This window comes from Hyposmocoma kahamanoa, unplaced genomic scaffold, assembly GCF_003589595.1.
Source record: "Hyposmocoma kahamanoa isolate Upper Pololo Valley unplaced genomic scaffold, ASM358959v1 64, whole genome shotgun sequence".
NCBI lineage: Eukaryota > Metazoa > Arthropoda > Insecta > Lepidoptera > Cosmopterigidae > Hyposmocoma > Hyposmocoma kahamanoa.
The window spans coordinates 18,548,301-18,576,024 of NW_020653852.1; the positions used below are offsets into that span (position 1 = coordinate 18,548,301).

The 27,724-nt window shown below is 35.9% G+C and overlaps 1 protein-coding gene across 2 annotated transcripts; it reads right to left on the bottom strand.

The window, feature by feature from the left end:
- On the bottom strand, positions 1–27,724 carry LOC113230687. 2 transcript variants are annotated; one of them, XM_026464727.1, is made up of 13 exons: positions 27,695–27,724; positions 17,875–17,917; positions 14,841–14,873; positions 13,058–13,090; positions 10,909–10,941; positions 9,316–9,339; positions 9,152–9,232; positions 8,030–8,083; positions 3,449–3,463; positions 2,452–2,475; positions 2,282–2,362; positions 1,525–1,578; positions 1–157 (listed from the first exon to the last, which is right to left on the bottom strand). In XM_026464727.1, the coding sequence occupies exons 1-13, from the start codon at positions 27,707–27,709 to the stop codon at positions 111–113; spliced, it is 537 nt and encodes a 178-aa protein (XP_026320512.1). In that variant the 5' UTR covers positions 27,710–27,724; the 3' UTR covers positions 1–110. The 2 variants fall into 2 exon arrangements, with proteins under 2 accessions (XP_026320512.1, XP_026320511.1); XM_026464726.1 differs by lacking the exon at positions 27,695–27,724 and adding an exon at positions 21,182–21,220.

Genomic DNA, 27,724 nt, shown 5'->3' on the forward strand with positions numbered 1-27,724 from the left:
GGGTATTTTATATATTAAAATTTATAAAGCTAAGCTTCTTTTTACAAATTATAAACGGTACCTAAACAGGACAGTTATTATAAAAGTAATTTTTTAACACAATTATTTCTTCATTTTTTTGATTTGGTGTTACCTCTGCGTAATGGGCTGCCATAAGCTGGAACAAAATAAACATTTTTATCAAAATACGTATAAGGTCGCATTTCCATTGATCTGTGACAAATTCCCGATTTAGTTTGGTAGGTTCCACCGCAGTGCAGTAGAATATACTGCCGAGTTAAACGGTATTTGAAGTCAGGGTTAAATACAAGCACAGAGTATTTAAACGCCCTGTGATTTCACAGGCCGCCCGAACCGTTCCCATTCGTACATCCTCGTACCAAGCGTAAATCCATGCCACGTTGTGACGAGGACTCGAGTGTTTTCGCGCCGCGCTTTTGAAGTTATCGACACATAGCGGATTAGATGGCATCTAAGACGCGTTTAGGGAGTTTCTCATCTCGAAGATACTATAAGACGCGTTTAGGGAGTTTCTCATCTCGAAGATACTATTATGGAAATAATTTAAAAAAGTTTTGTACAATACTCGCATGAACTTGAAAGAACGTCATACGAGAATGTGTTTAAACAAGTCGAGAACTGGTAAGCAAGAACCTCGTTACCATATATTTTGCTGTATAAACTCGTGAATCTCGTATGATATATATAATCGTAGGCGAGCTTTTTAGTGCTTGCCCGTATATGAATATTTTGATACGATAATGTTATAGCGATTATTGTCTGCGATAGTAGCGTGTGATTTCTCCGCGAAGCGCCCTATAAACTCTTTGCATCTAAACGGGCCTTTAGGCTGGTCCCCACTGACACGAGCGGCTCTCTCGTCTCACAATGCACTGGCGCGAGCTGGCTTGGCGCAGCCCGTAAATTCACAGGCCGTGGGAAGCCACCTTTAGAATCGATACTACTCCAGCTTGAATTCAATTTTTTCCCTTACTAAATCGGTTCTACTGTACGGGTCGAGCGGCATGAACACTGCTTTTATTTCAGACTTTATTTTTTTACAAACAAATTAAAACCATTTGAAAAATGTATATCATATAATGTGCGTATTCATTTTAGTTCAGTTGATATAAAAAAAAAATCATTGGTGTTAAGTAAAGTACCTATCGACTACAGCTGATTTCTCGTAAAATTTCGAGGTAAGTTTGTGTTTTTTTTTTTCAATCTTAAAAATGTTTGAATCCTGTTTTCACACCATATACTAATCAGTGTATATCTTCAATCTTACTATATATTTTTTCTAAAGTGATTGACTCAACACTTTCACCGTTATGAGTAATCAACCAAAGCCATTTGAGGTTGTATAAATTCTTAAGAATCATAACATGTGTTTCAAGCCTGGCGACGTATTTACGTTGTCACTACTCTTAGCTCCGTAAAAATGTATAGGCATCGGTAGCCATCTTTCATTACTTCGGCACGTCTACCTGTTAGTGAAATACCTTCCACGTTATGATTACTTACGATAAGTATTAAGGTGCCCCGGATATCCTGGTTGCACAAATGTTGGTCCAGTAGCTGAAAGAAGAACATTATTAAGACACTATACTGAGGAGTTAAGGAACAACTAGGACGTAGAGAGGAGAAAGGAAGGAAGACTGCATAATATAGGCTATTATACTATATAGCCTCCCTTAACCGGTTAAAATTTCGCTTTTCATTCATACCACTAATCATTTTAGACCTGAGTCGATTTTATAGCGAGGGATGTATGCATACAAGCGACTTATGGCTGCAATATAACAACGCACTTAGGGTTCCGCTGGAGGTGCCGTGGCGATGCAGCGCTTTGATAAAATTAAGCAAATTATCTGTGGTTTTCCACTTTAATTTGCTCCACTCGAATTAAAATTTTTCCCGTACCAATACGGTTCATTTTTCTATTTTTTACAAACGAAACTAAGGCCGCACAGTCCAAACTCTTGCTAGCTCTGCAAAGAAAACTATTTTATCAATCATTCGTACCTTTGGTTACATATTAAAGCCATATTATGTGATTATGCATCAGTGTTTTATCACCTGAAGGTCATAAATATAATACGAAGTATATGAAACAAATTACGGATATGTGAATTTTGTAATTCAGTTAATAAAGCATGAAAAAGTTTTCGACTAATTAGGTTCTTAGAATCTTTGAACGTCTCGTCTGAAAAATTTTGGTTTTGCAGATATGGCCTTATTATACCAAAGGTGCAATTCATTAGGGGCCTAAACATCTTACCGACAGGTTGGTACGGTCCATTGTTATCGACAACATTGACGGAGTGGACGCCGGCACCAGGATAAGTGGGACGGTTGAATGCTGTAGAAAAATTTAAAAACATCATGTTCCATTTTACGATATAAATTTTACGCTAAAAAGTATTCCAGATGTATAAGATTTTATCTTACCTGGGTCAGGATTCATTATGTTCACTGAAAAAAAGAAAAAAATTAACAAATATCCATTGGAAGTACATGGTCAAGAGCACTTCAAACATCACAATTACGATTAAAACTCAGCTCTGTTGTGTTAGCAATAAAAATGGTCCAGAGTGTGAAACTTAATGTGCTTTTGACTGTACATTTGTATATCAATGTTTATATTGATTTTGTAGAAAAACAAGTTATAGCAATTTGTAAAACACACGAATGGTGTAGCCTGTTTTTGTCAGTACAGCTATTAATGTTTGTTTTTAATTTAATAATCGTCATTAAATGATTATTTTGACCATTGACAATTGGATGTACATTAAGAAAAAGGATCCAATACACATCCAGTCACTTTCGAAAAATGGCAGTTTGAAGTTTAAAAGTGTTTCTCATTCTTGATTTATTGTCAAAACTATAATGTCATGTAACTCCAGAGATATTTATTTATGGTTATATGATGGATTTTTTTTGCTGATCTAAGAGGTTAGTTTTTAATAACCGTTTTGTACACACTCCAGCACATCAAGCTACACATTGACGTATCTTGTTCCGTTGCACTGGAGGCGATTTTCGAACAAAAATGTGTAGTCTGATGTGCCGTTGTCCGTACATATGACTTATTTATTGATAATTTTGTGAATTGGATCCGTTTTGCTTAACTACGTCCAATTGATTAGTTTAACTAAAGAGAGAAAAAAATTCATTGGATAATTTTGTTTGTTGACTCCTGTGTTACGTGTAGGTGTTTGTGTTTGTGTGTGCTTGCGTGCGACTTTGCGTGCGTGCAGTCGTGCGCGTAAGTATGTTAAATCTAACTAAGTGTACTTTAACCCTAAGCCGCTGCTGAAAATGTATTATTTTAATGTATTATTATTATATTAATGCTAGATAATAATAGTAATAAAAACAGTATTTGCTCGATTGACAGAAATTAATTAGTTTCATATTATGCGAAAAAAGTATTAAATCTTCTTACCAGCACCCGGATTATCTGCAACAATAGAAAATTATTTTTACAAAATAAAAAATTCCGTCGTCACCATTTCATTGTTTTCATTTCACAGTTTTTACTGCACATTATTATAAGGAGAAGTATGTATGTACGAGTATGTTTATAATGTACACATTTCTGTCGCCAAGCAGTAATGCTCAGACTACTGTGTTTTGTTTTCGAAAAGTAAGGGTTTAAAATTACAGGCACATGGGTTTAATGAACTTACGTCTCAGGGTGACGTGACGAGCACAGTGCCAATGCCCCTAAGATCTTTGCGATTTAAAGATCTGAGTGGCACTGCAACTGTCAAGGGTAGGCGTGTCTCTTACCACCAGCCTCACGATTTGTTCGTCCCATTACTTGATATCATAAAACAACGAAGTTTTGGTAAGTATACTATTTGTAAACCAATCGCACGTGATAAGGTAAGAGTGTGAATTGTTTTTTCAAAAAAACTAACATCTCGGGTTCTTTATAAGACAATATGCTTTGTCATTAGACATAACTTGTTGATGGCTAATATCATCTCATCTTATCTCATCAGTCAGCTCAACGTTGGTTTGTTTGCTAAATATACGCACAGAGTTAAACTGTAATGAAGATCATTCAGCATGCGTAGCATAGCGGTAACACGTTTAATGCAGTCGATAAGCTATGTTGTCATTATTAAAATTTTATTTTTGAATTGCAAATACTGAATCAGTAAGATACCGCACTAGATTCATTCATTCTTTTGTTAATTTGATAATGAACGATTGTTATACGTTTTGAAGAACAAGGATAGCGATATGAAAATGCGTAAATAGCTATCTTGTTCGTTTTATCATCGCCGTGAAAATTGTAATCCTTTTAATTGCATCGGTTTTTGTAGTTACAGTTTTTACATTGATTACATTTTTTTTATTATTTACGTATTTCAAATTACTCTCAGTTAAAGAGCTATGTTATAAATGTTCTCTTCACCTTTTTTCTATAATTAATATGTAACAAAATGTTATTTTTATTATTTCTGTTTATTTCGTTTGCGTTGATAAAATTACGGTGCAGAACTGTCAAAATATTTTAAATTCAGCTATGACCTTGCGGCCATGTTTAGTCACTGCGATATACTTCCGCGGCCATTAGTCACAGCCTTGTCACGGCGCGCGCAGTGCGTCAAAAATGTGGTGTCACGGTGCTCGTCATGTTTGTTATTGTTATAAAATTCCAAAATAGCGATTTTACCACTCGAATTTGGTAGCTAAATGTGGATATATTAATTTTATCGCGGGGGTTTGCTGAGAGCTGGAATGATTACAGCCTTTTTTGATCTATCAGACATTTTCATTTAAAGGGCATTTAAAAACGTAATATCCAATATCATTGTATGTGTCTCTTCTGCAAGGAACAAGTTTTGAAAATAAAAAAATCTATGATCGTTTATTTATTATTATTTAATTACTTAAAATGTATAAAGGTAATCTTTTTACAAATTATAAGCGGTATACAACGCAGTTATTGTAAGAGCAATTTATTAACAAAATTATTTCTTCATTTTCTTTCATTAGTGTTGCCTCTGAGTAGTGGGTTGGTATGAGCTGAAAGAAAATAATATTCATCAGAATACATATATCATAAAGTTACATTTCCATGGACTTAAGACTATTGGATCGATACTATAAGCAAGTTTTCCTGTACAAATTCCTGAATCGGTTAGGTAGGTATCACCGCTGTAGATAATCAGGGTAAATAGAGGCACAGAGTGGTTAAAGGTGGTTTCACACGGCCTGTGATATCACAGTTACGGTCTGTGATATCACAGTCACGGTCTGTGATATCACAGTCACGGTCCGTGATATCACAGTCACGGCCTGTAATATCACAATCACGGCCTATGATAACACATTCATACGTGCTCACGCCAAGTGTCAATTCGTGCCACCTCAGGACTACACTCGTTGTGGCGCGCCTTTGAAATCACCGACACATAGTGAATCGGATTCTTACAGCGATGCCACAAGGGCGTTGCGGGTGTATTGTGTTGCCAAAACGTCATGATTTCATCACACCGAATACCACACGAGAAATGAGGAGTCGCAACATAACGCCACTTACTTAGACATCGCAGCACCCCTTCCCGCTTCGTCTCCTGGCCCTTGGCGCGCATCGGACATATATGTTCCGGTATCGCATGCACCGTTTCAGCGCATAATGGCGTTACCGCTCAAGCGTCTAACGCCGACACAACGCATGGCGTGGTGAGTCCTCACCGACACGATCAGCTCTCGTCGCACGATTCGCTGGCACGAGCTAGCGTGTCATGGCCCGTAATTTTACAGGCCGTAGGAAGTCACCTTAACCGATATAATACCTCAAGTATGGCAGCGTGTTAGCGTTGTCACTTTTTCACTACTTTCTTTCTTTCATTGCTTCGACCCATCTATCTGTTTACTAGTTTGTAAATATTCTTTAAAAAAGGGCTTGTAGAAATGGTTTAGAAATTACTAGACAATAAGGTCACATTTTGTGCCTAATAATATTGTTGCCTCTTTGCGTACATTATAATAATAGAAGTATATTATGATTAAGTATACTTGAGCAAGTACCTTGTGTTTTAAACTATAGGTAAGAATATAGGGAGGCCATATTCTGAAATGCAAAATTAATTTACTTTTGTGCACATTTGGTTATTATACAATTCTAGAATAAAAAACAACTTAACGACAACTTAAGGCATGTGTGTGTGACGTACGAATCATAATTAGATGTCCAAAATGTACCTAAACAAAGAAATGTCATTGTTCAAGAGTGAATGCAGGTGTACAAAATATTATATATTTAACGGAATTAGAAAAGAAGGAAGTTTTCATCATATTAACAATAAACAAAAACTTTAACAACAACACACAATAATTTAGCAAACGCACTACGAAGAGAACACCACACGAGAAATGCAATTTTTATTCACTAAAAGAATACTTTTTGGAAAATAGTGCTTAAAAACGAATTACCAAGTATATTATTTGTAAAAGTATGTCAAATAGCCAGACATAAGTGTATCAGGAATGAGACCTAAATTAAAAGGAATTACTAATATTTATTGTTGATATTGCCTAAAATTCTGTTTAGTTTTTTGTTAATTCCAATACATTGTTACTAGATTGGTATTAATAAAAATACAAACCGGGAAAATATAAATATTTAAACATTGAATTGAGGCAAAATACTCCCTGCGTTCCTTAATAACATAAAAAAATATTATTATTAAGAATACCAATATTCTAATTAAAACCAATTATTACTACTTACTCGGACGTAGAACTGTGTAAAAAAAACAAGGACTTAATCACTTTTGGATGACCATCTATACTCTTATAATTATTAATACAAACATCGAACAAAAAAATTCTTCGATCTGAGAGGATTCGAACCTACGACCACGCCAAACCAGGGCGATGCTTTGCCATCAGTCAGCCATTGTGATGAAATTCTGTATGAATTTGTTATAGATTTTTGTATTGGATTTTTTGTCGGCTTTTTAACGTCCGGTCAAATTGAAGGATTTTTTCTTTGTGTATAAGGTCTTTATACTAATAAAAAAATAATTAAATGTCACGGCGGTAAAATAATAACGCACACACTTATAGCCCCGCACTAAGGAAACCCTGTATCGAGGGTGCCATGGACACCAACATAGACAACCACAAATTACACCCAAACTCACGAGAGAAATAATTACAGGCCAAACAAATATTTCTCTCGGGTCAGGAATCGAACCCGGGACCACTACGTGGCAGACCAGCCTGATAACCGGTCAGCCACGAAGACAGTCCATAATCCTTGACATCGAATAAAATCAAAATCTATAACTTAATAAAACGAAGAGGGAAGCTCTTTGACTCCAACACAATCTCGCTACCGTTGTATACATTGAAACTTCATATTCTAGACTCGACAGCAATATTATAATGTTCCCTGTGTAATTGGAAATGAGAAATATCAAGTGACGTGACAAACAAGTTGTACGCCTGGTGGTAAGCGACACGCCCTGTCCATAACATTTGCAATGCCACTCAGAGCTTTAAATCGCAAAGATCTGTAAGGCACTGCCTGTAATTTCACCCACACCCTTACCCTTCAAAACCGGAATGCAGTAATGATTACATTACTACTTGGCGGCAGAAATATGTAAAGTATATCCCTGGAAAAACTCAAGGAGCTATAACGTATTAATGCGTCTCTTGCATTTTTTACATCTATAATAATATTGCAACATAGGTTAAAAAGTCATCCGGTATCACAAGCTTATTGTCATAATCATATTTATTACCTCGAAATGCACCTCATTATGATAAATGAACAGTAGCACGATAGGGCGCGACTAGCGTGAGAGCGATATAAAGTGCGACATACTGCTATTCTCGCATAGAGAACTCGCGCCGTATATCGCTCTCGCGCAAGTCGCGCTTGTTTGTGCTAGCCCTACAGGGAACGTGTTAAACGGGTGATGAGTGGGATGTTGGGAGAAGCGCGCACAATGTTTACAATATAAAGTTACTTTGTGAATTTTTCATATTTACTTACGATAATTATTAAGATGCCCGGGATAGCCTGGTTGCACTAATGTTGGTCCAGTAGCTGAAAAGAAGGATGTTACATTAACAAAAATAAGCATTACCGACGCCACCGGCTGGCATTCATCGTGTAGTATCTCGGGTTACCAGCTTCTGATACTTATACTTAACGCGAGGGAACTCAAGAACATTATGAAAATCTTTTTTATCTCTCACCACTGGTGACAAATTGGAAATTGATTACTAGTAACAAAACAAAATAATTCCGTTTGTCACCACCGAGACATAAAATAAAGTATAGGTATTTCTACTAACAAGCGTGTAAAAGCTTACACACAAGAACAAGTATATTCTTTATTTTATTTTATTCATATTTAACGCATTTCCATTTCGCTAATTTTCGAGATATTAGCACCTACATTTTTATTGTCACCTAAAAAGTGTCAATTAAGCTGAAAAATCACCTAAGTAAAAACTCGAGATTGTTGTAGATCTCGTTTCGCTGATTCCAGATATATTAATAACTCGATTTCGGTGAGAAAGTCGATTACGTTAGTTATGATAAGGAAGGCAACTTAGAAAACGATCTCTTCCAGACAATATTTCAGGAAGAAGAGTGTAGAATGGTCACGCAAAGCCGAGTAAAGTCTAAGTCTTACTCAGTTATATGACAAAACAATAGACTTTAGTAAAGTTGGATATCAAATCCTTTGCATATCAAAGCCACATGTCGATACCTCCAATGAAGGATACGCTAACTTAATTTTTGCACCTGTTCTGTTTTTATTTTGTTTTTTATTTTTTTTTCACAAAATTCATTTATTGTTTTTATTCGAATTTTCTTTTTTTTTCACAAATTTCGGGGAGCATAATAATAGTAAATAAATATAGGTAGCTGTTTACAAAAATAACAGAAACGGACCAAAAAATAAAGTACCTTAGTGTTCATTGGAGGTATCGTGTGTCCATCTTGTGAGCATGTCCATATATGTGGAAGCGAAACGCTTCGTATGAACCTTTGGAATATCCACAACATAGGGGAGAAACCCATGAAACCCAAACTACGTCTAGTCCTCCGTTAATTATTACACCAAGAATGCGAATTAGTCGTCGATAAGATTGAATAACTTACCGATGGGTTGGTAAGGCCCATTGTTGTCGACAACATTGACGGAGTGGACACCAGCACCAGGGTACGTGGGACGGTAGAAACCTGTAGAAAAAGAAAATACATATATACATTGTTGTACGATTTAAATTCTACGCTAAAAGGTATTCAAGTGTACTTGAACTTACCTGGGTCAGGGTTCATTATGTTAACTGTAAAAAAGGAAAAAATATTAATATTGTTAACAAAATATCTATTGGAAGTACAGGGTCAAGAGCACATTAAACTTGACATATAAGATTTCAATTCAACTCTATTCTGCCTACAATAAGAATGATCCAAAGTGTCAAACTTATTGTGCTCTTGACTGTACATTTCTATACAAATATTTGTATTAATTTTACAGAAAAAAAGATACTTAAATGGTCAGTATTTTGTCAGTTCCTTTGAAGGCAACCTCCCAGAGTCTGTGATTTTACACAATTTCTCGCATGGTCAGCGACAATGGATAGCTACACACCGGTCTCGCCTTTTTATATTAAAAAATAACCAATAACAGAATGACAACCCATTGTCGCACACCATTTATCCTATAAACTAGTGACGAACTCATGCGGGTTGATGGGTAAAATAACAAATCGTAGGAAGCCGCCCTTTATGACCTGATATAGCCTATTTTTCCTGTCGTTGACAATTTAATAATAATAATAATAATACCTGACTTTTTTCTCTAATTCTATGATTAGTGAAAAAAGTAAGGTACCTTATTGTATAATTTTGTCGTTTGCTCCTGTGCATGTGTGATTGTCAGTGTGTGTGTTGAAAATGTAACTAAATATAATCTATCCCATAACCGGCATTGAAAATGTATAACGATGGGTAACACTAAATAGACAGATATCATTTTCATAAAAATAGTACCATTACTATAGTAAAATAAAAAAAAATACTAAAACAATATTAGTATTGGCTAGATTACCTATATACCGATATACCATACTGTATCAACGTTTTAATGTCACGGGCTCTTTTGAGCAAGTGGATAGATACTTCATCGTCTATAAATCCTAGACTACCACCATAGCTACCACCGCTCTTAGAACCATGCCACACGAGCATTACGTAGTCGCAACGCTATGATTTCAACGTACTAAGTTGTTTGCTGTGACGCGCCGTTTCAATGCACCGTAGCACAGATTACTTAATAGTTACTGCACCGTAACACAGATTACTTAATAGTTACTACGTAACAGACGAATAACTCTCATACAAAATCTAAAATACCTACGCTATAATTGCCTACTAAATGTGATTAATGACACCAAGCGCTCACTACGAGGGAAAAGGAACTAAGCACGCGCTTAGAGATGTGAAAATAACGTTGCCCGCCGTACGGAACCGAATGCTCATAAATGAAAGACTTGTATTAGAGCTTGCGCCGACGTTGGCGACGCCCTCAGCGGTAGGCACTTAGCGCGTAACCTTGCGCAAGTGACGGAGCCCTGACTGTACAACGTAACGTCGCGTCGTCGCGTTCTCGCAACGTTCTCACGCAACGCATCGTGTGGCATATAGTAATTTAAAAGATTTAAAGCTCTAAGTTGGTACTGCAACTGTAATAGGTAGGCGTGTCGTTTGTGCACAGGTGCAAGATCTACTTGTCCCGATACTTGTTATCATAAAAAAATACATAGATTCAACCTTTACATTACGTTATTCTAGGGCATGCGAGTCATATTTTATTAGCAAAACAAAGTGATTTTGTTGAAAAACATACTTACACTGGGTGTTGGGGTTGCGATCATATCCGTTAACTGTAAATAAACGAGTTAAGTAAGTAATTTATTCATTTTGATTGTTTGTCGCAAAAAAAATTTGCTCTAGATTTTTTATGTGAAGCTAGCAATTACTTTACTATGATAATGTAAACGATTGGTAATTCTAAATAAAAATATAATTATTTTGTTTTGATTATCTATGGCTTCCAGAATAGCGACCTATCTCAAAATCATATATTTCATCAGAAATATTGTTTAAAAATATCTGCAGAATATCTAAACCGCAAAACCTCGGAATCGTATACAGGGCCATTGTTTTAAATAATAAAAATGTCGGTGTCTTTTTTACAATAAAATTTAGGTCATTCTGAGCTATTTCCATAGTAGAATAAAACAAGTAGGGTAACTCCGTAGAAACTAACAGCACGCTTTGCAATGTGTGCGTACACGGCGCGCGGCGGGCGTACACCCATACAAGCCGCGCTGTGAACTTTGTATGGAGTTACGATGCTTGTTTTTATTCACTATGCTGTGCAAAAAATGTACTATTGTGCTTCAGTCCAGTATTCTTGAAAAGCAGCGATATTTCTATTACTTTTAATCATTCTGGTATTTCAGATATAATATAAACCAAGACATATTATCCCTTATTTGTGTATTACATGAAGTTAATAATAACTCACACATCCATAACCGCGCACAAGGGAAACCCTGTGGAAACCCTGTGTCGCGGGTACCTTGAACACACACATAGACAGCCACAAATTACACCCAAATTTACGAGAGAAATAAATGTAGTTCATACAAATATTCGAAGAGAGAATAAAACCCGGGACCTTTGCGCGGTAGATCAGCCTGATAACCGTTCAGCCACGGAGACAGTTCATAAACCTTGATATCCAATAAAATTATAATCTCAGTACAGAGTACTAAAAAAACCGACCTCAAAAGTACGTGGAATTACGTCTATTTGCTAAGTTTCATTGAAATATCCCTAGTTCGCCACTATACAGGACTTGATACTGGAGATAATAAAAATAGGTTCTCACTACGACACTACTCAAAATATATCGAGAGAAAAACGCCTTGAGTTGGAGAAATAGCAAAATCAACTAAATAATTGCTAAAAGTAATTGCTCCCAAATTAAAGTTAGGCGCTATTTATAAAAACGAATCTTCATGCGTGAACACCCACCCTTTTAGGTGATGATTTTCTTCAAAATGAAATGAGACCACTATGGAAATACCCCCTTTCCAACAAAAAAAGAATCATGAAAATCGGTTAACAAATACCGGAGTTATCGCGTAACATACATACAAAAAAAAAAAAGAAAAAAAAAAAGAACATACAGTCGAATTGAGAATCTCCTCCTTTTTTGAAGTCGGTTAAAAATCTATAATTAAGTTGTATTTATATTAAGCTGGCATTACTCCAAGCCACAAGCGTTAATATTTTGAAGCCTTATGCATTGTGCGAATATGGAGCTAGTATAGCGCTATAACCGCCTGAGGCCCCATGTACGTCAATGTGTACATAATATGAGAGGTGATACAAACCCAGACAATATTATTTTTTATGATCACGTAAACGCCCAGTGTACATTGTGATGAAAAAAATTAGCGCTATGTGCTATTTCTTCTCGGTTTCTAGAAAAATAGTGCGCTTTCCGTACAAAACTGAGGGCGTACTGGCTTGGGCCTGAAGCATGTAATTACATATATTTAGTAATTTTAATGTACATTGGGTGTTTAGCGCTTTCCCCATTGCAGTCTTTCTAGGCCCTAATAGGATATAGGACTATATAACGAAAACATTAAATCAATCATTATTTTCAGATCTTGGGCCCTACTCTCATAGTTCAACGAAAAGACGGGCCCGTTAAAAACTGTCAAATCGTGTTGTCATACATTCTTAGATCTAGCCTCGATCGAAACTCAAGTTGTAGCTCATCCATAGTGAGAAAACGGATATCGTGCTTCGAGAGTAGGACAACTAAATGGAAACGGCCGACTAAGACGGTATTAGTGACGTAACCATGGGACCTATAAAGCTCAAAACGATTGTTTGTTTGAAAAAACGCGATTTAGATCCAAAAAAATAGATTCATTTCCAATTAAATAAATCTCAAAATTGAAGTTCCGATGTACTTACTCCCCATGTTGGCTTTATTAATTTCATCAATAACTGAAACAAAAAACAATATTTTGTTATTGTAACATTTAATATAATATTTATGTGCCAGACAACCACACCATTTGCCTGGTCTCAAACTAGGGACTACCCTGTACTACAAACACCAGAGTAGTGAAATTCTGGGGTACTTCCTAGAACACACATACTTGAACCAATTTAGAAAAGTTCCCACCGGTGATCGAACCCGGGACCTCAGCATTCAGTGCCACTGTGTAAACCATTAGGCCACCATAGTCGTCAATTTTTTAATGTAAATATTGTGACACACAGAAAAAACTACAATTGAAATTAACAAGATATACGTATACTTATTTCTAGCGGAACCACGCACAATCATTACAACAACAATTTTATGTAATAAATTTCTAATTTTTAATTTTTTTTAAAGCACACGGCCCCGCACTCATAAACAACCACAAGTTACGCTCAAAATATAAATGTAGGCTGTACAAATCGATACCTCCAATCATCGAGTATGTAACCAGAAATAGAGACGAAATGTCATTTAATTTGTTTGAAAACTATTCCGCCAAATCATTAAGGTAACAACTGCGCTCCGATTGGCCAGCCCGAATTCGAAACAAATCACGGGTATCGTCAATTGTTTCACTTCAAAGCGACCAGTTTAACTTGAGCTTTGCTTTGGACGAAAATTTAAAAATTACATATTTAATATTTGATTACCGACGAAATGTGATTCCGTTTGTTTTGTAATTAGAAGTTTTGCTGTTTTCCTCTCACCACCGAATGGAACATCCCCCAATAGTTAGAGATATTATCTTTATTACAATAAACACAGAATATTTTTGGAATATACGGGAGACGTACACACAGGTAAGTTGTAGGCGCAGTACTGTTTCAGCTTTCTAATTCGTGATTTCAGTGCAAAGCAGAGTTGATATTTAAAAGTGATATAAGGCCCATTTGTCTGATGAGTTGCCAGGGATGGATAGGCCTTATTTCGTCTCTATTTCTGGTTATATGCTCGACGCCTACAATGAACACTACGTCAACTTAATTTTTTGTCGTATTCTGTTTTTAATGTAAACAACCTTATTTACTTACTAATATTATGCTTCCCGAATTTTGTATTTTGTTTCTTTATCTTTTTTCACAAAATACGGGGAGCATAATATTAATAAAAAAATACGGCTGTTTACATTAAAAACAGAAAATGACCAAAAATTAATGTGTGGTATCGATATATTTCTCCTGGCCCAGGAACCGTTTTGGAAATTGGTGACTTCTCACACATTCCATGGGTAGTGAACCATCTTGTACATGCAGGTACTTTTCAATTTGGTTACACCCTCACCGTTCCTCCTTCGGTCGACTAGAAGGTCCGGAACACTCCATCCTTATGTCATTGATATACAACCCATTCGCACTAAGCGCTTTGCTTCCTCCTTTCTGATGCATTCGGCAAAGGAATCGAATACTCTACTTCCCGAAAAGTGCAATTTGGGGCTATTCAAGGCTAGAGTGAATAGGCATTTTTTAGGCAAACGCGTACCGTCGTCGATCACATCGTCGCTAAACATCACGGGAGATTGTGACCAAACGTGTCTCTATTACTTATACAAAAAAAAAAAGTTTAATAACAATATTTTCCCTCACCGTTGACATTCACAAAATGTACGCAATGGCAAACATGATGATGAACCCTAACCCATCGTCTTAAAACGTCACATAGCTAGATAACGGTCTCTTTTAAAAATAAATTAAAATAAAAAAAAATTACATGGATTTCCGCCAGGTCCGTCCGCCAAGTAAGCTGAAACAATAAAAATATATGATAAGAATATTGTCCATATATTATTAATTTTATTTATAAATTAATTTTTATTTATTAAAGAAAAAACGACCGTAATACTCAAGTCGTAAAAGTTAGTGAAATGAGTGGAGTATATAACCATAAATAGAGACGAAATGTCATTTAATTTGTTTGAAAACTATTCTGCCATACCACTGTGACAACTGCGCTCCGATTGGCCAGCCCGAATTCGAAACAATTGACGGGTGTCGTCAATTGTTTCACTTCAAATCGACCAGTTAACTTGAGCTTTGCTATAATGGACGAAAATTGCAAAATTACATATTTAATATTTAATTACCGATGAAATTTGATTCCGTTTGTTTTGCAAGTTTTTCCCCACATCACTGAAGGGAACACCACGCCATTGTTGGAGATTATTATCTTTATTACAATAAATACAGAATACTTTTGGAATATACGGAGACGTACACACAGGTCAGTTGTTGGCGCTGTACTATTTCAGCTTTCTTATGTGTAAGTGCCAATAAGAGTTGATGTTTATAAGTGATGTATCACTGATGAGTTACCAGGTATATATGTCCCTTATTTCGCCTCTATTTCTGGTTATATACTCAATGGTGAAGTGAGAAAAGTAAACGCTTCACCAGTTTACATTAGGTATAGATGCATATCGTCGGGGATAGTGCAAATCCGCGAATGTAGTATTGGTAAAAAGCGCGTATCTGCACCAAACCAAATTTCACAGGAGAGAGATTTAACGTTATTACTTTGTTATTTCAATGGCTACGACCATTGACTTACAAATAAATGGACGACGGGTCTAATACAAAAACCACGAAAAAAATGTCCCAAGTCAACCTATTTGAACGTAGTGACATGTAAAGGAATATGAAAAAGCTAAAACGTTGAATTTAAATTGTAATGTCATCGCAGTACTGTCTAATTTTGCTTGCTTCGCTGTCAATCGAACAAACGAAGACTAAAGTGTGAATGACGCTCTGTATACGAATGTAAAGCCCTATAAGTTCGGACACTTTTTAGCGCGGACCCGACGTCCATATAATTGTAAGTCAATGGGTATAGTGCAAATCCGCGAATGTAGTATTGGTAAAAGGCGCGTATCGGCACCAAACCAAATTTCACAGAAGAGAGATTTAACGTTGTTACTTTCTTATTTCAATGGCTACGAATTTCATTTCTGCGCAGTAAGCATTAATTTATGTTGTCTACGGACTGACAACAATAGATTCCCGCAAATCACGCTAATTTGGTTGCTACGACATTTACGCGGTTTTGATTTGGCCTCTAAATTACCGAAATGGAGACTCATAATCAAATGCTAGTTACGCGTAATTGCACTATCCCCGACGATGTAAATACTTCGCTGTTATTTTTTTTTATGGAAAATCACATAGACACATCTTCATTTGACCCGTCGCACATGAAACCAAAATAATGTCGTAAGTCAAAAATGATGGAATTGAAAAAACACGATTTAAAGTTAACAAAATTACTTTTATACAGTTATAAGTGGACAAATAATTATTATTTATAAATAAAAATAATCCCGTTATTCGCAATAAGATTCATACAATTTCAAAAATCTCTCACTAGATGTCACTAACGGCGACAAATGCCGAAAGCCAGTACAAAGATCCATAACAAAAACACACAGGAGAATTCGACAGCTCAGTAACTTAGTTGGTACGAGCAATGCTACGGTGCAGCATGGTCGTGGATTCCACCAGGTCGAAGATTTTCTGTGTTTGGTCTTTGTATTAATAATCATAACAAAAGTAACGGTGTTATTACAAAATAATTATTACAAAATATTTGCAAGAAGTACAACACCATACGAGAACTTCCTGTCTAAGTTTAGAATAATAGACATTTCATAATAGACGAATGCTCCGTCAAGTTGTAACACTCCATAGACTTTGTCACAATTTGATTGACTGTCCAGATCTTGTGCAAAATATTAAATACAATATACCCGCGAGATTTCATGGACGACATAGGCGCGCTGCTGAACAAATACTGGCAAGCTAGTTCACCTACGTCGTATTCTTTCTCAGTACAACGATTTGTTTGCGTTGTTGACATATTTTATTTACCTACTTCTAAATTTAAAAAAGCTATTACTGAAGCCCTAAGCTAATTTCTTTGTTTACTTTTTACTCGTTTCAGTTTTACCTTACCCATCACACACGCCAATTTCAATTTCAACTTTGATAGTAATAATATGTGGATAATGTTGTTGATTGTACGTGTACTCATGTCACATAACCTCACAACAAATGTAATCATACCATGTACAATTGTTTGTTATCCATTGAAAGTAAATAAATAAATATTTCACATAAAAATCTCATTATTACCATAACATTCAAACAGGTTAATTAACTACCTCCGTGGCCGAACGGTTACCATGCCGGACTGCCACGCAGAGGTCCCAGGTTCGATTCCCGGGCCGGGAGAAATATTTGTATGGCCTACATGTATTTCTTTCGTGAGTTTGGGTGTAATTTGTGGTTGTCTATGTGTGTGTGTCCATGGCACCCGCGACACAGGGTTTCCCTAGTGCGGGGCTATGTCGAGTGTATGCGTTATTATTATTATAGGTTTTTTTTTCATTTTCAAATAGTGTTTTCTCAATTCCCTTTTACAAACTTTTTTGTGTAAGTTTGAGTTTGACACACTTTTGAGTTACGTCAGTATTAGGTTTAATGTGCGACATAATTAATAGAAAAGGTTTAAACAGTAACACTGTCAAAAGTTCGACGATAAATAGTTGAAATTGGCAATATCGTTAAAAGTTTCACGAATAGTTAAAAACAGTGCTTCATATGGCAACACTAAGTTGAAGGGACAGTTTCTTCAATACCGGATTGTCTTTAGCTTTACGCGCTCGGCGAGCAAGTCGCCGGATCCCAGGACCACTTATTAAAAAATTGTTAAAATTTACAAAACTTATTTAAAAAATACAAAAACAACTCACGCGCATCTTGTCCATGGGCCATTACGAAAACAACAAACAGTACCTGTAAAAAAAAACAACATGTTATCGGTTGATTTCTTCTGACTCACAATTTTTTAAACTCTCTCTCTCTCAAAAGACCCGTGCCTACAAGAACGACTTTTTGAATATACAGCACTTTTATTAAGTATCTCTACGTTTATATAGTCAAAGCAATGAAATCATACTGTCAAAACATAACACTGATTTATCAGCTACATTATCTATTTTGAGATAACATTGTATTGACATATCTGAATTCCTGCACCAGACAGCAAATCAGGTAATTTGAAAGTATTGATTTTTTATTTCAATTATCCTTATCCATCATTTACGTCTTTCTAAAACATGCACGTTTATGTAACAAGTTCGTGTACCTATTATTTCTAGAACTCATACAAGGTGTTTACAAAAACTACATTTGAAATTCCATACAAATTTAAATAGTATAATATATTTTTAATCAAGGGACTAAAACGAGCCAATATAATAATATACCCGAGGTGGTTAACCATCTGAGTTTTATCGTTCGTGGAATTACATCTATTTGCCAAGTTTTATTGAAATCGGTTACCGAAAAGTGCGCAAAACCGGATTCATCCCCTAGTTCGCCCCTATAAGGGACTTAACACAGGAGTTAATAAAATCGGCGCTCACTGTTTAAAATATATTTGGAGAAAAATGCTTTCAATTGGAGCATAGCAAAATCAACCATTAAAACAATTGCTCCTTATAAAATTTAGGCGCTATTTATAAAAATAAGTTTTCATGCGTGAACAGCCACTCGTAGAGGTTTTCTTCAAATTTAAGTGGTCCCACTTAAATTTGAAGAAAATAATGTGTATATATACCACTACATCCAAAAAAATATACAGTTGTATTGGGAACCTCCTCCCTTTGAAGTCTGGGAAAATTATACATTAAATATTGATTGTGCTTAATTATTTCATTTATTCGTATAAAAAGTATTGTATGCAATCATTACATAAGTAGGTCTTAAAATCTCGTATACCTAATACTTAGGCCACTTGGCAAAGCCTCGCGACCTAAACACGGTACTCCACTTTAAGAACCCTTATTATGCAACGATTACATAAAATGATATTAAAGTACACAATTGTTTTATGTTTGGATACTATTTTCATGTATAAAAAGTATATTTTTTTATAATACATGATAATAACATCCAAATATATAATAATTCTGCCCTCCTTGTCCGAGATATATAAGTTTCAAAAAAGGTAATCAGTAGGTAGAGTTGCTTGTGAAAGAGTTCGTCCGGGGAAGTTCTGCCACCTTACCTATTTCTGCCGCCAAGCAGTAATGTCAGCATTACTGTGTTTTGGTTTTAAAGTGGAGCGCCTACAGAATCTGGCACTAGGTTTTATATATTTTTTTCTATTTTTCGCATGTTTAGAGATCATAACAACTTTTGTAAAGATTTGGACTTATTCTCCCATAGTCGCTATACTTATTCAAATGTTTGTAAGGAGAAACTGATTGAATCTCATTGGGTTTATATACGTGAAACATGATTTTTTGATATTGTTTTTAAGTGCAATTTATTTATTATGGTCATCTGTTAATTTGTAAGTACTTTATATGTCGCAAATGCCGTGTGTGGCTGACATAGGAATACAAATTTACTCCTATTGTAACGCATGTTAACTTTAAGCATCTTCACAGTTTGTATTCTGTAGCTATGCCAAAAATAAAGAAATAAATAAATATTTGGTCTGCGTAAATATGACAATATCTCTGATTTCGATCGATTAAAATGGCTCCCAATCCGACTTCGCAGAAATTTGTACATCTTTTGTCTTCTATACAAAACCCTACACTGCGCCCAGTTTCCTCACTATCTACATTCCCGTTTTGCTCTCTTACCAAATTCGAATCAAATTCAGGCTGGCCAATCAGAGCGCATTTGTCACCGTAGTGATTTGGCAGAATAGCTTTCAGACATTTCGTCTCTATTTCTGATTATATGGTCTGTGCATAATTCAAACGCAAATTAAAAGAGCACCTTCTGTCAAACTCGGAAGATAATCGGTAACATAAATATAAACGAATAATTTGTTTTGATAATAATATATATCGTGTATGTATGTATTTATGTATGTAAACTTTAGTTAGGTTTATATTTCAGCCATATTTATATTGTCGTCATTGATTTTAATTTTAATTTTATTTTACACACGCCAGCTCATCAAGCTACATATTAATGTATCTTGTTCCATTGCATTGGAGGCGATTTTCGAACAAAATGTGCAGTCTGATGTGCCGTTGTCCGTATAATAATGTCCCGCAGACTTTGTTTTTGAAGAGATCTCGTCTAAAGATAAACTCGCCTTTGTATATGTCCTTTGTAACTTGTAATTTTTAATGTCATTTATTTGTGCAATAAAGAATTATATATTGTTTTAATATTTATGACTTTCATGTGATAAGAGCACTTATATCAAGTTTACGATTTAACATACTCTGCACATTTCGGTCTGTGTTCGTTTCAACATTTTTTTTCAATGTAAATCTTAGCACTCATATGATTCGGCAAAATTGTATAACTATAGATATTACGTGTAACAACACGTAATAGATGAATAATGAACGCTAAATTGTTAAATTGTTAGCGTCTATGATGAATTTGATGATTCATATAACCATTTGGTTTTTTTAATCTCTCAATGTGTCGTAGATAAAACGCAAACAGTGTGACTATTCCGTCTAGAAAATTACTCTGTGGAAAAAAATTCGAGATAACAACTGTTTAGTCTAGATAACAACAAATACCTATTTATTTTATTTACCTCTTTAGTTTTATTTACTAATTATTTATTTGGCCTTGATCTACATTCAAAAAGTAATTTTAATACCTAATTAAAATGTCACAAACATACATTACTTATGATATATTTTTATATGATACCTAGTGACGGAAGGAAGAAATCGTGCGCCTGATGGTAAGCGACAGTCCATAACAGTTGCAGTGCCACTCAGAGCTTTAAAACACAAAGATCTGAAGGGCACTGCCCACCATGAGATATAAGTTGACAAGTCTCGTGTGCCTGCAGTTTCACCAGCACCCTTACCCTTCAAAACCGAAACGCAGTAATGTTCACATCACTGCTTGGGGGCAAAAATAGGTAAGGTGGCAGTAACTTCCCTCTTTCACAAGGAACTCTACTGCTACTAAATTAGAAAAAAAGATATTACCCAAATTGGTGCTACCGGGAAACGAAGCCGTAATTTGAGAAACCTACTAGAATATAATAAAGAAAAAACGTACCGTACAAATTATCCCGTTAACCATAGAGCAAGTCATTAATATATATTATTTATTACACCAAACCAATATAAAAGAAATATTACTTATATAAAAGGTGCAACAAAAGACGTTTTGCAAAAACAAAAAGTATACAACAATAATAGAAATTTTATTTGATCGCGTTTCGTTAGCAAAAAACAAATGATTGTCCTGTAATCAAGTTTTGTCATTAAATATATATTTTTATCACAATACAAATGCATAGACATATCTACGTAGTACGTGGTCCGATTATTAATATCGTAAACAGATGGATTACAAAATAGAACAAGTCATCAAAACACGTTTTAAAACATTAATCATGAACTAAATCCGTCTATCACCGCCTATTGCGGAACCAAGAGCTCTTTGTAACTTCAAGAATGTTGCTAAATTACTTGCTCACAAAATTCGCTTGACATATGGAAATATGTGATAACATCGCTGTAAAGTTGTTTACTTTATCGGTATTCTACAGGACATATCACAGAGAGAGAGTGTGCGATGGTATTGCACAATTTGATTACATCTTCGCCTTTCCATCATGTGGTGAAATCCCACCAAGCGTTACGCTTCCACATGGATAACTAACGGCTGTGGAGTGGAATGAGCCTGAAGTCTAATTCCTGAACTCTGTAACGTGTGTGTAACTTTTTATGACGAGAGTTATCGACCTCATCGTCACTTTCCACAACGTGAGATGGAAGTCAAATGCGCACTTATTTTTTTTATAAAAAAGAACGCACAAGGCAAAGCCTCTCTTAATCTTTATCCATTACCTAATCCATTACGATAAATGATGATGTTAACAGATAAATCCCCAAATTCGTTAATTTTTGACATTGGACGTTATTCATATTACGATATTATTTTGACATCTAGTTACCATTAAAATTGACCCATGTGTGCACGCCCATGTAATATTATTGAAAAAGAAACATTTTTATACCTGGATTAGTGAGTACTATAAGCGCGTTATTTACTTATTTTGTACATGGTGTAAATAGTTTTTTGGGATAGTCGTATTTTACGCGGTTATATTATAACTCAGACGAAATTCAAAAAATTCTTTACACTTGAAATTGTCGGTCAGGTATTTAGAAAGATATCTCGAAAGACACAATCTTGAAGGAAAGATAGTTATTATTATTATTATATACATATATAAAGCTACAAGTTCTTACTCACTGATAGAAATATAATGCCTACTTCCCGATATGGTGGAAAAAAGATATTTATACCGTTGTACGCGGATAGATTCCAAAGCAAAGAATTAAATATGAGAAAACCTAAATGTGGTAAATATGAAAGAGTGATCAACGGCCTGCAAAAACTATAATATACAGAGGGAATATTTGTGCACTTTTATGAGGTACACCCTGGTCAATTTTCGCCGGAAGTAAAAAATGTTCGAAATTCAAATAAATAAGATGGCCGCCATACAAATTTCAAAGTCTCCTATCAAGGAAGCTATTAGAGATAGATAGGAGGTGCTCGAAGGAATGTCATAGAGATTAATAGTGGTCAACTGTCTGGATTAAAAAAAAACAAGATGGCGAATTCAAAATGGCGGCCGAAGAAAAACTTGCTTCGATCCGGCTGAAAATTAGTATGCTGAAAATTAGACCCCCGTCTTTAGGAGTCCTTAACCATAATTTGGGGTCAAAAGTTGCTTTTCGCCATTTTTAATATGGCTGTCATATAAGTTGTTTTCATCAAAAGTGGCTGCCAAAACGGACTTGCTCTGATTCGGCTGAAAATTGGCATGCGGAGGCCTCTAGAAGTGCTGGATAATAATTTGTGGTCAAAATTGGTTTTTCGCCATTTTCAAACATGGCCGCCATAGAAGCGTTCGTTGGCGGCAGAAAAAAATGCTCTGATCCCTTAGAAAATTGGCATGTATGGGTCTCTAGGAATGCTTGATAATAATTTGTGATCAAAAATGGTTTTACGCCATTTTTTAATATGACCGCCATTCAACAACTAATAAAAATTTGCTCTAATTCAGCTGAAAATCGATATGTGGGGATCTCTATAGGTGTTTCATAATAATTTGCGGTCGAAATTTATTTTTCGCCTTTTTTCAATATGGCTGCCATACAAACTTTTTAGCGCCAGATAAAAATTTGCTCTAATTCGATTGAAAGTGGACATGTCGGGGTCTCTATGAGTGTTTAATAATAATTAGCGGTCAAAATTGATTTTTCGCCATTTTTCAATATGGCTGCCATACAAACTTTTTGGCGGTAGATAAAAATTTCTTCTAATTCGACTGAAAATGGCATGGCTTCAATCACAATTTGGGGTAAACATTTTGTTTCTGCCGTTTTTCGATATAGCCGTATTTTTTTATGTAAATGGCTATTGAAAAAACTTGCTTTGCTCAGACTGAAAATTGGCACGAAAAGATTTCTAAGATTGTTTGATAATAATTAGTTTATTAATAATTAGTTAGTATAAATTAATAATCAAAATATATTTTTGCAATTTTTAAATATGGCCGCCATTAAAGAGCTATTTCAATGTTTTTAAAACAAATCCATAAGTGGATCCGCGGAGGGCGAAGCCCGAAGCGTCAGCACGCCGTCGAATGGAGATAATATACGAAGACGTAATATATTACGAGTACAAGATCTCACAATTGTAAAAATGTAAAGCATGCTTCCCGACGTAGTGGAAATGAGATAATTATTATAGCGTTGTTGTATCTGAACCGTCTCTATGTTAGATTTCATTTTGTTGAAAGCTATGCCAAAGAGAAGTATTTAAGGGGAAAAATGCCAAACTACTGCCGAATTTCTTGTATTATGTAGGTATATCGATACCAAATCAACGATAACCCAGAATACTAAAACCAACTTAGAAATGTTTTTTTTCTTAAATTGGCACAAATCGGGAATCGACCTCCTCATCAAGCGCCCATAGTACTAACTGCTGTGCCACCGAAGAGCATGAGCACACCCCGTGAACTGAAACCGACTACGCGCCGCAGGCCGAGCCCGAGGCCGAGGCCGAGTTGTTAATATAAAGATCACCTATGATCTAACTGACTGCGTCTGTTGCCTTGCCGGTGCCACCACTCTCATCGGCCAATTTTGTTTTTAATATACCAAGTGGCGGGACGAACAAGTCGTGCGTCTGGTGGTAAGCGACGCGCCTGTCCATGGCAGTTGCAGTGCCCGTCAAAGCTTTAAAGCACAAAGATCTAAACATTGCCACTGCGCCGGTCGCCCTGAGACATAACTTAATAAATAATAATAAAAAATTAGACTTGTTAGGGCCTGTGTTAGGAAACATCGCTCTTCTATAATATTAATAGTGATCTTGATCTTATATTAGTTTAAGGTGATGAAACAGATTATCTTAATATCTACTATAACTTGTGTTACAACTAATACAAATTTCACTAATTACAGTAATTTTTAACTTTTCAGACTAAAAATAGATTAACGTAAGTGTTAGTGTGTGTGAGTACAATTATGTGTATATGTGTCTGTAAGTGTGTAATTGTATGGAATATGTGAATGTGTCATCCATCCGTCAGATGTACAATATTCAAAATTATTATACATTGTCATACCATGTTAAATAGCATCATTTTAAATTGCTTGTTCTCTGGTTCTCATTCATTTTTCAGTGGAATAAATTCTTTTTTTACATTGTTTTAATCAAACCATGTTGTGCTCGTTCTATTTGAATAAATTTTGTTTTTGCTGCACCACCCCAGGCAGGAATACAGTATGTAATAATAGAATTGTACAAGGGAAACATAAATCTCTTTAAGGAGATCTCTAATAGTGACTTTGGTAGCAGCTAGATCAGCGCCCCCAGTCGGCATGACATACCTCAGTAATTTGAAAATCCAGGTTAGTTTCCTGATTCTCATTATTATATGCTCGAGGTGCGGGTACCACGAGAGATAAGTTGACAAGTCACTTGTGACTGCTATTTCACCAATACTTTTCGAAAGGGGGAGAAAAAACAGAATTACCAAAAATAATTATATGACAATCTATAATCATACCTTATTTTATTACAAAAAAGGACCTAGTAAGAATTTTAAACTGTAATATTGCACGATATTGCGCTTGAAGAGTAAATGATTATCTCTAATTTCAGGTTTCTTACCACGATATGACTCCGTGAACAGGAACTGGAGCACGTTAAGACGGTTTTGCGACAGAATGGATACGAAATAAAAACATATAAACCAATACAAAAAGGAAGAAGCAAATTGACATACAGAGACTACCAGTTTTTCTGCCCTATGTACAAGGGGTGACAGATAAAATAGCCAAGTTGCCAAGGAAGTTTTCCATAAAAACTGTTTTCACCCCCTTAACCAAAATAGGAAAAATGTTACGTCCACCAAAAGAACATCTTCCTTTACAAACACCGGGTGTCTATAAAGTGAACTGCAGTTGTGGGAGCTCGTATATCGGTCAGACTAAACGAACAATTGTCGATCGATGAAGGAACACATCCGAGCAGTAAAAAACAATGATACACAGAAGTCGGCTATAGCACAACATCTCACACAGACTAACACTAACCACTGGATCGAGTTGCGTAGCCCCCAGGTACTGTCGACAGGACGTCACTACATACGACGGTTAGTACGAGAAGCAGGAATTATGATTTGTATTAGTGCTGGCTGAATGAATGTAGGTTTGTATTTAGAATTATATAAAGAGTTAGGGTTTTCTAGCTAGAGTTTAGCTGGGATACCCAAGTAGCTGGATAGGTAATGAGTAAATATATTTTATTTGTTTGCTTAGGGCGTGATCATAATCTGTCCTTTTAGATAGGTTTTTGGCAGATTAAAGCCATAGCCTCCTCGGTATTTTTGTTCGTTGGTAAGGTAATAGCTTCCGAGCAGTCTGTGGCTAGCCTATAGTACAGGCTGATCACATGTGTAAGTTTGCCTATCACAGGTAGGGCACTAGCTAGGGAAGTTCCTCCCTTCAATTGTGAGGAGGGATGTAGACTAGGCATTATGATTTGTATTAGTGCTGGCTGGTAGGTATGTATTTAGAATTATATATAAAAAAATTGGATTGTAAAAAAAGAATATCTTGGTAGCTCTAGAAAAAGCTTCGAACTGAAAACACGCAGTAAATGTAAATCTTTATTCGTGAATATAATCTTCGTTTATCATTGAAAAGTGCCTCTCGCTAGGCTATCCCACGACTACGTCGCTTACAAGTGGTGGACTTGTAAGGGACGTAGTCGTGGTCACGAAATACAAAACATTTAATCGTGATGATGCTTTTAAACTGCCCAGTGCATGGAATCCGGTCCTTAGTGCGTGCAATAATAAAAACAAAAACACTTCGAGTTCAGTTTCGCGTGTGGATACAATGGGTGTGGTTTGTGTGAAGTGACATTGAGTGACAATGGTAACGCCCCATCAAATCGCGATGAAGGTAGTAGTCGTCGACAGCGCAAGAGGGTAGACAGATATGTCTGCTCTTAAAGCTGTCATCTGCCGCCGTCCAGTCAACCCGTGACCATTGAGCGTGCAACCGTTCCGAAATATCGAGAAAATAAAAAGAAGTCATACCGTGGTAAGAAACCTGAAATTAGTGATAATTATTTAGTAAATAACCACGAAAGCCTTAAAAGCTATATAGTAAAAATAAATTCAAACACGGAGTTACATATATACGAGGTTTTTCAAATTTAGCCGATGTGTATAATAATGATGGTAATATAATAATAATAATGTGCCAAACACTGCAAACACAAACTGCCTCCGTGGCCGAACGGTTGCCATGCCGGACTGCCACGCAGAGGCCCCAGGTTCGATTCCCGGGCCGGAAAAAATATTTGTATGGCCTACATTTATTTCTCTCATGTTTGTTTAGGTAGTTTGGGTGTAATTTGTGATTGTCTATGTGTGTGTCCATGGCACCCGCGACGCAGGGTTTCCCTAGTGCGGGGTTGAGTGTAAAATAAAACAACTACACCTGGGACCCTCCTCTAGAACGAAATCGTATCTTCGGCCGTTTTAATAAGAATTTTTAAATTTTTATTGGTACCTTTTATATATATATATGATATAGGTGAAGACTGAAAATGCTAAGTTGTTCGCTTATATTATAGTTTAAATGTGTTTTATGGATAATTAAATGACTTTTTTATTTTTATTTTATAATATCAAGTGACGGGACAAACAAGTCGTACGCCTGGTGGTAAGCTACAAGCTTGTCCATAACAGATGCAGCGCCTCTCAGAGCTTTAAATCGCATAGATCTGATGGAGACTGCCGCTGCTCCCGTCACCCTCAGGCATAATTTGAAAAGTCCTATGGGTTTGAATTTTCACCAGCACCCTTACCCTTCAAAACCGTAACGCAATAAAGCTCACGTTATTACTTGGCAGCAGAAATAGGTAAGGTGGCAGTACTGCCCTGGACGAACTATTTCACTAATGCTATTACTATTCTTCTTCTTCTTCGTCTTATTTTAATTATTATCGTTAACACACACTCACCACAAAAGTCTTCATGTTGGTAACAGTTAA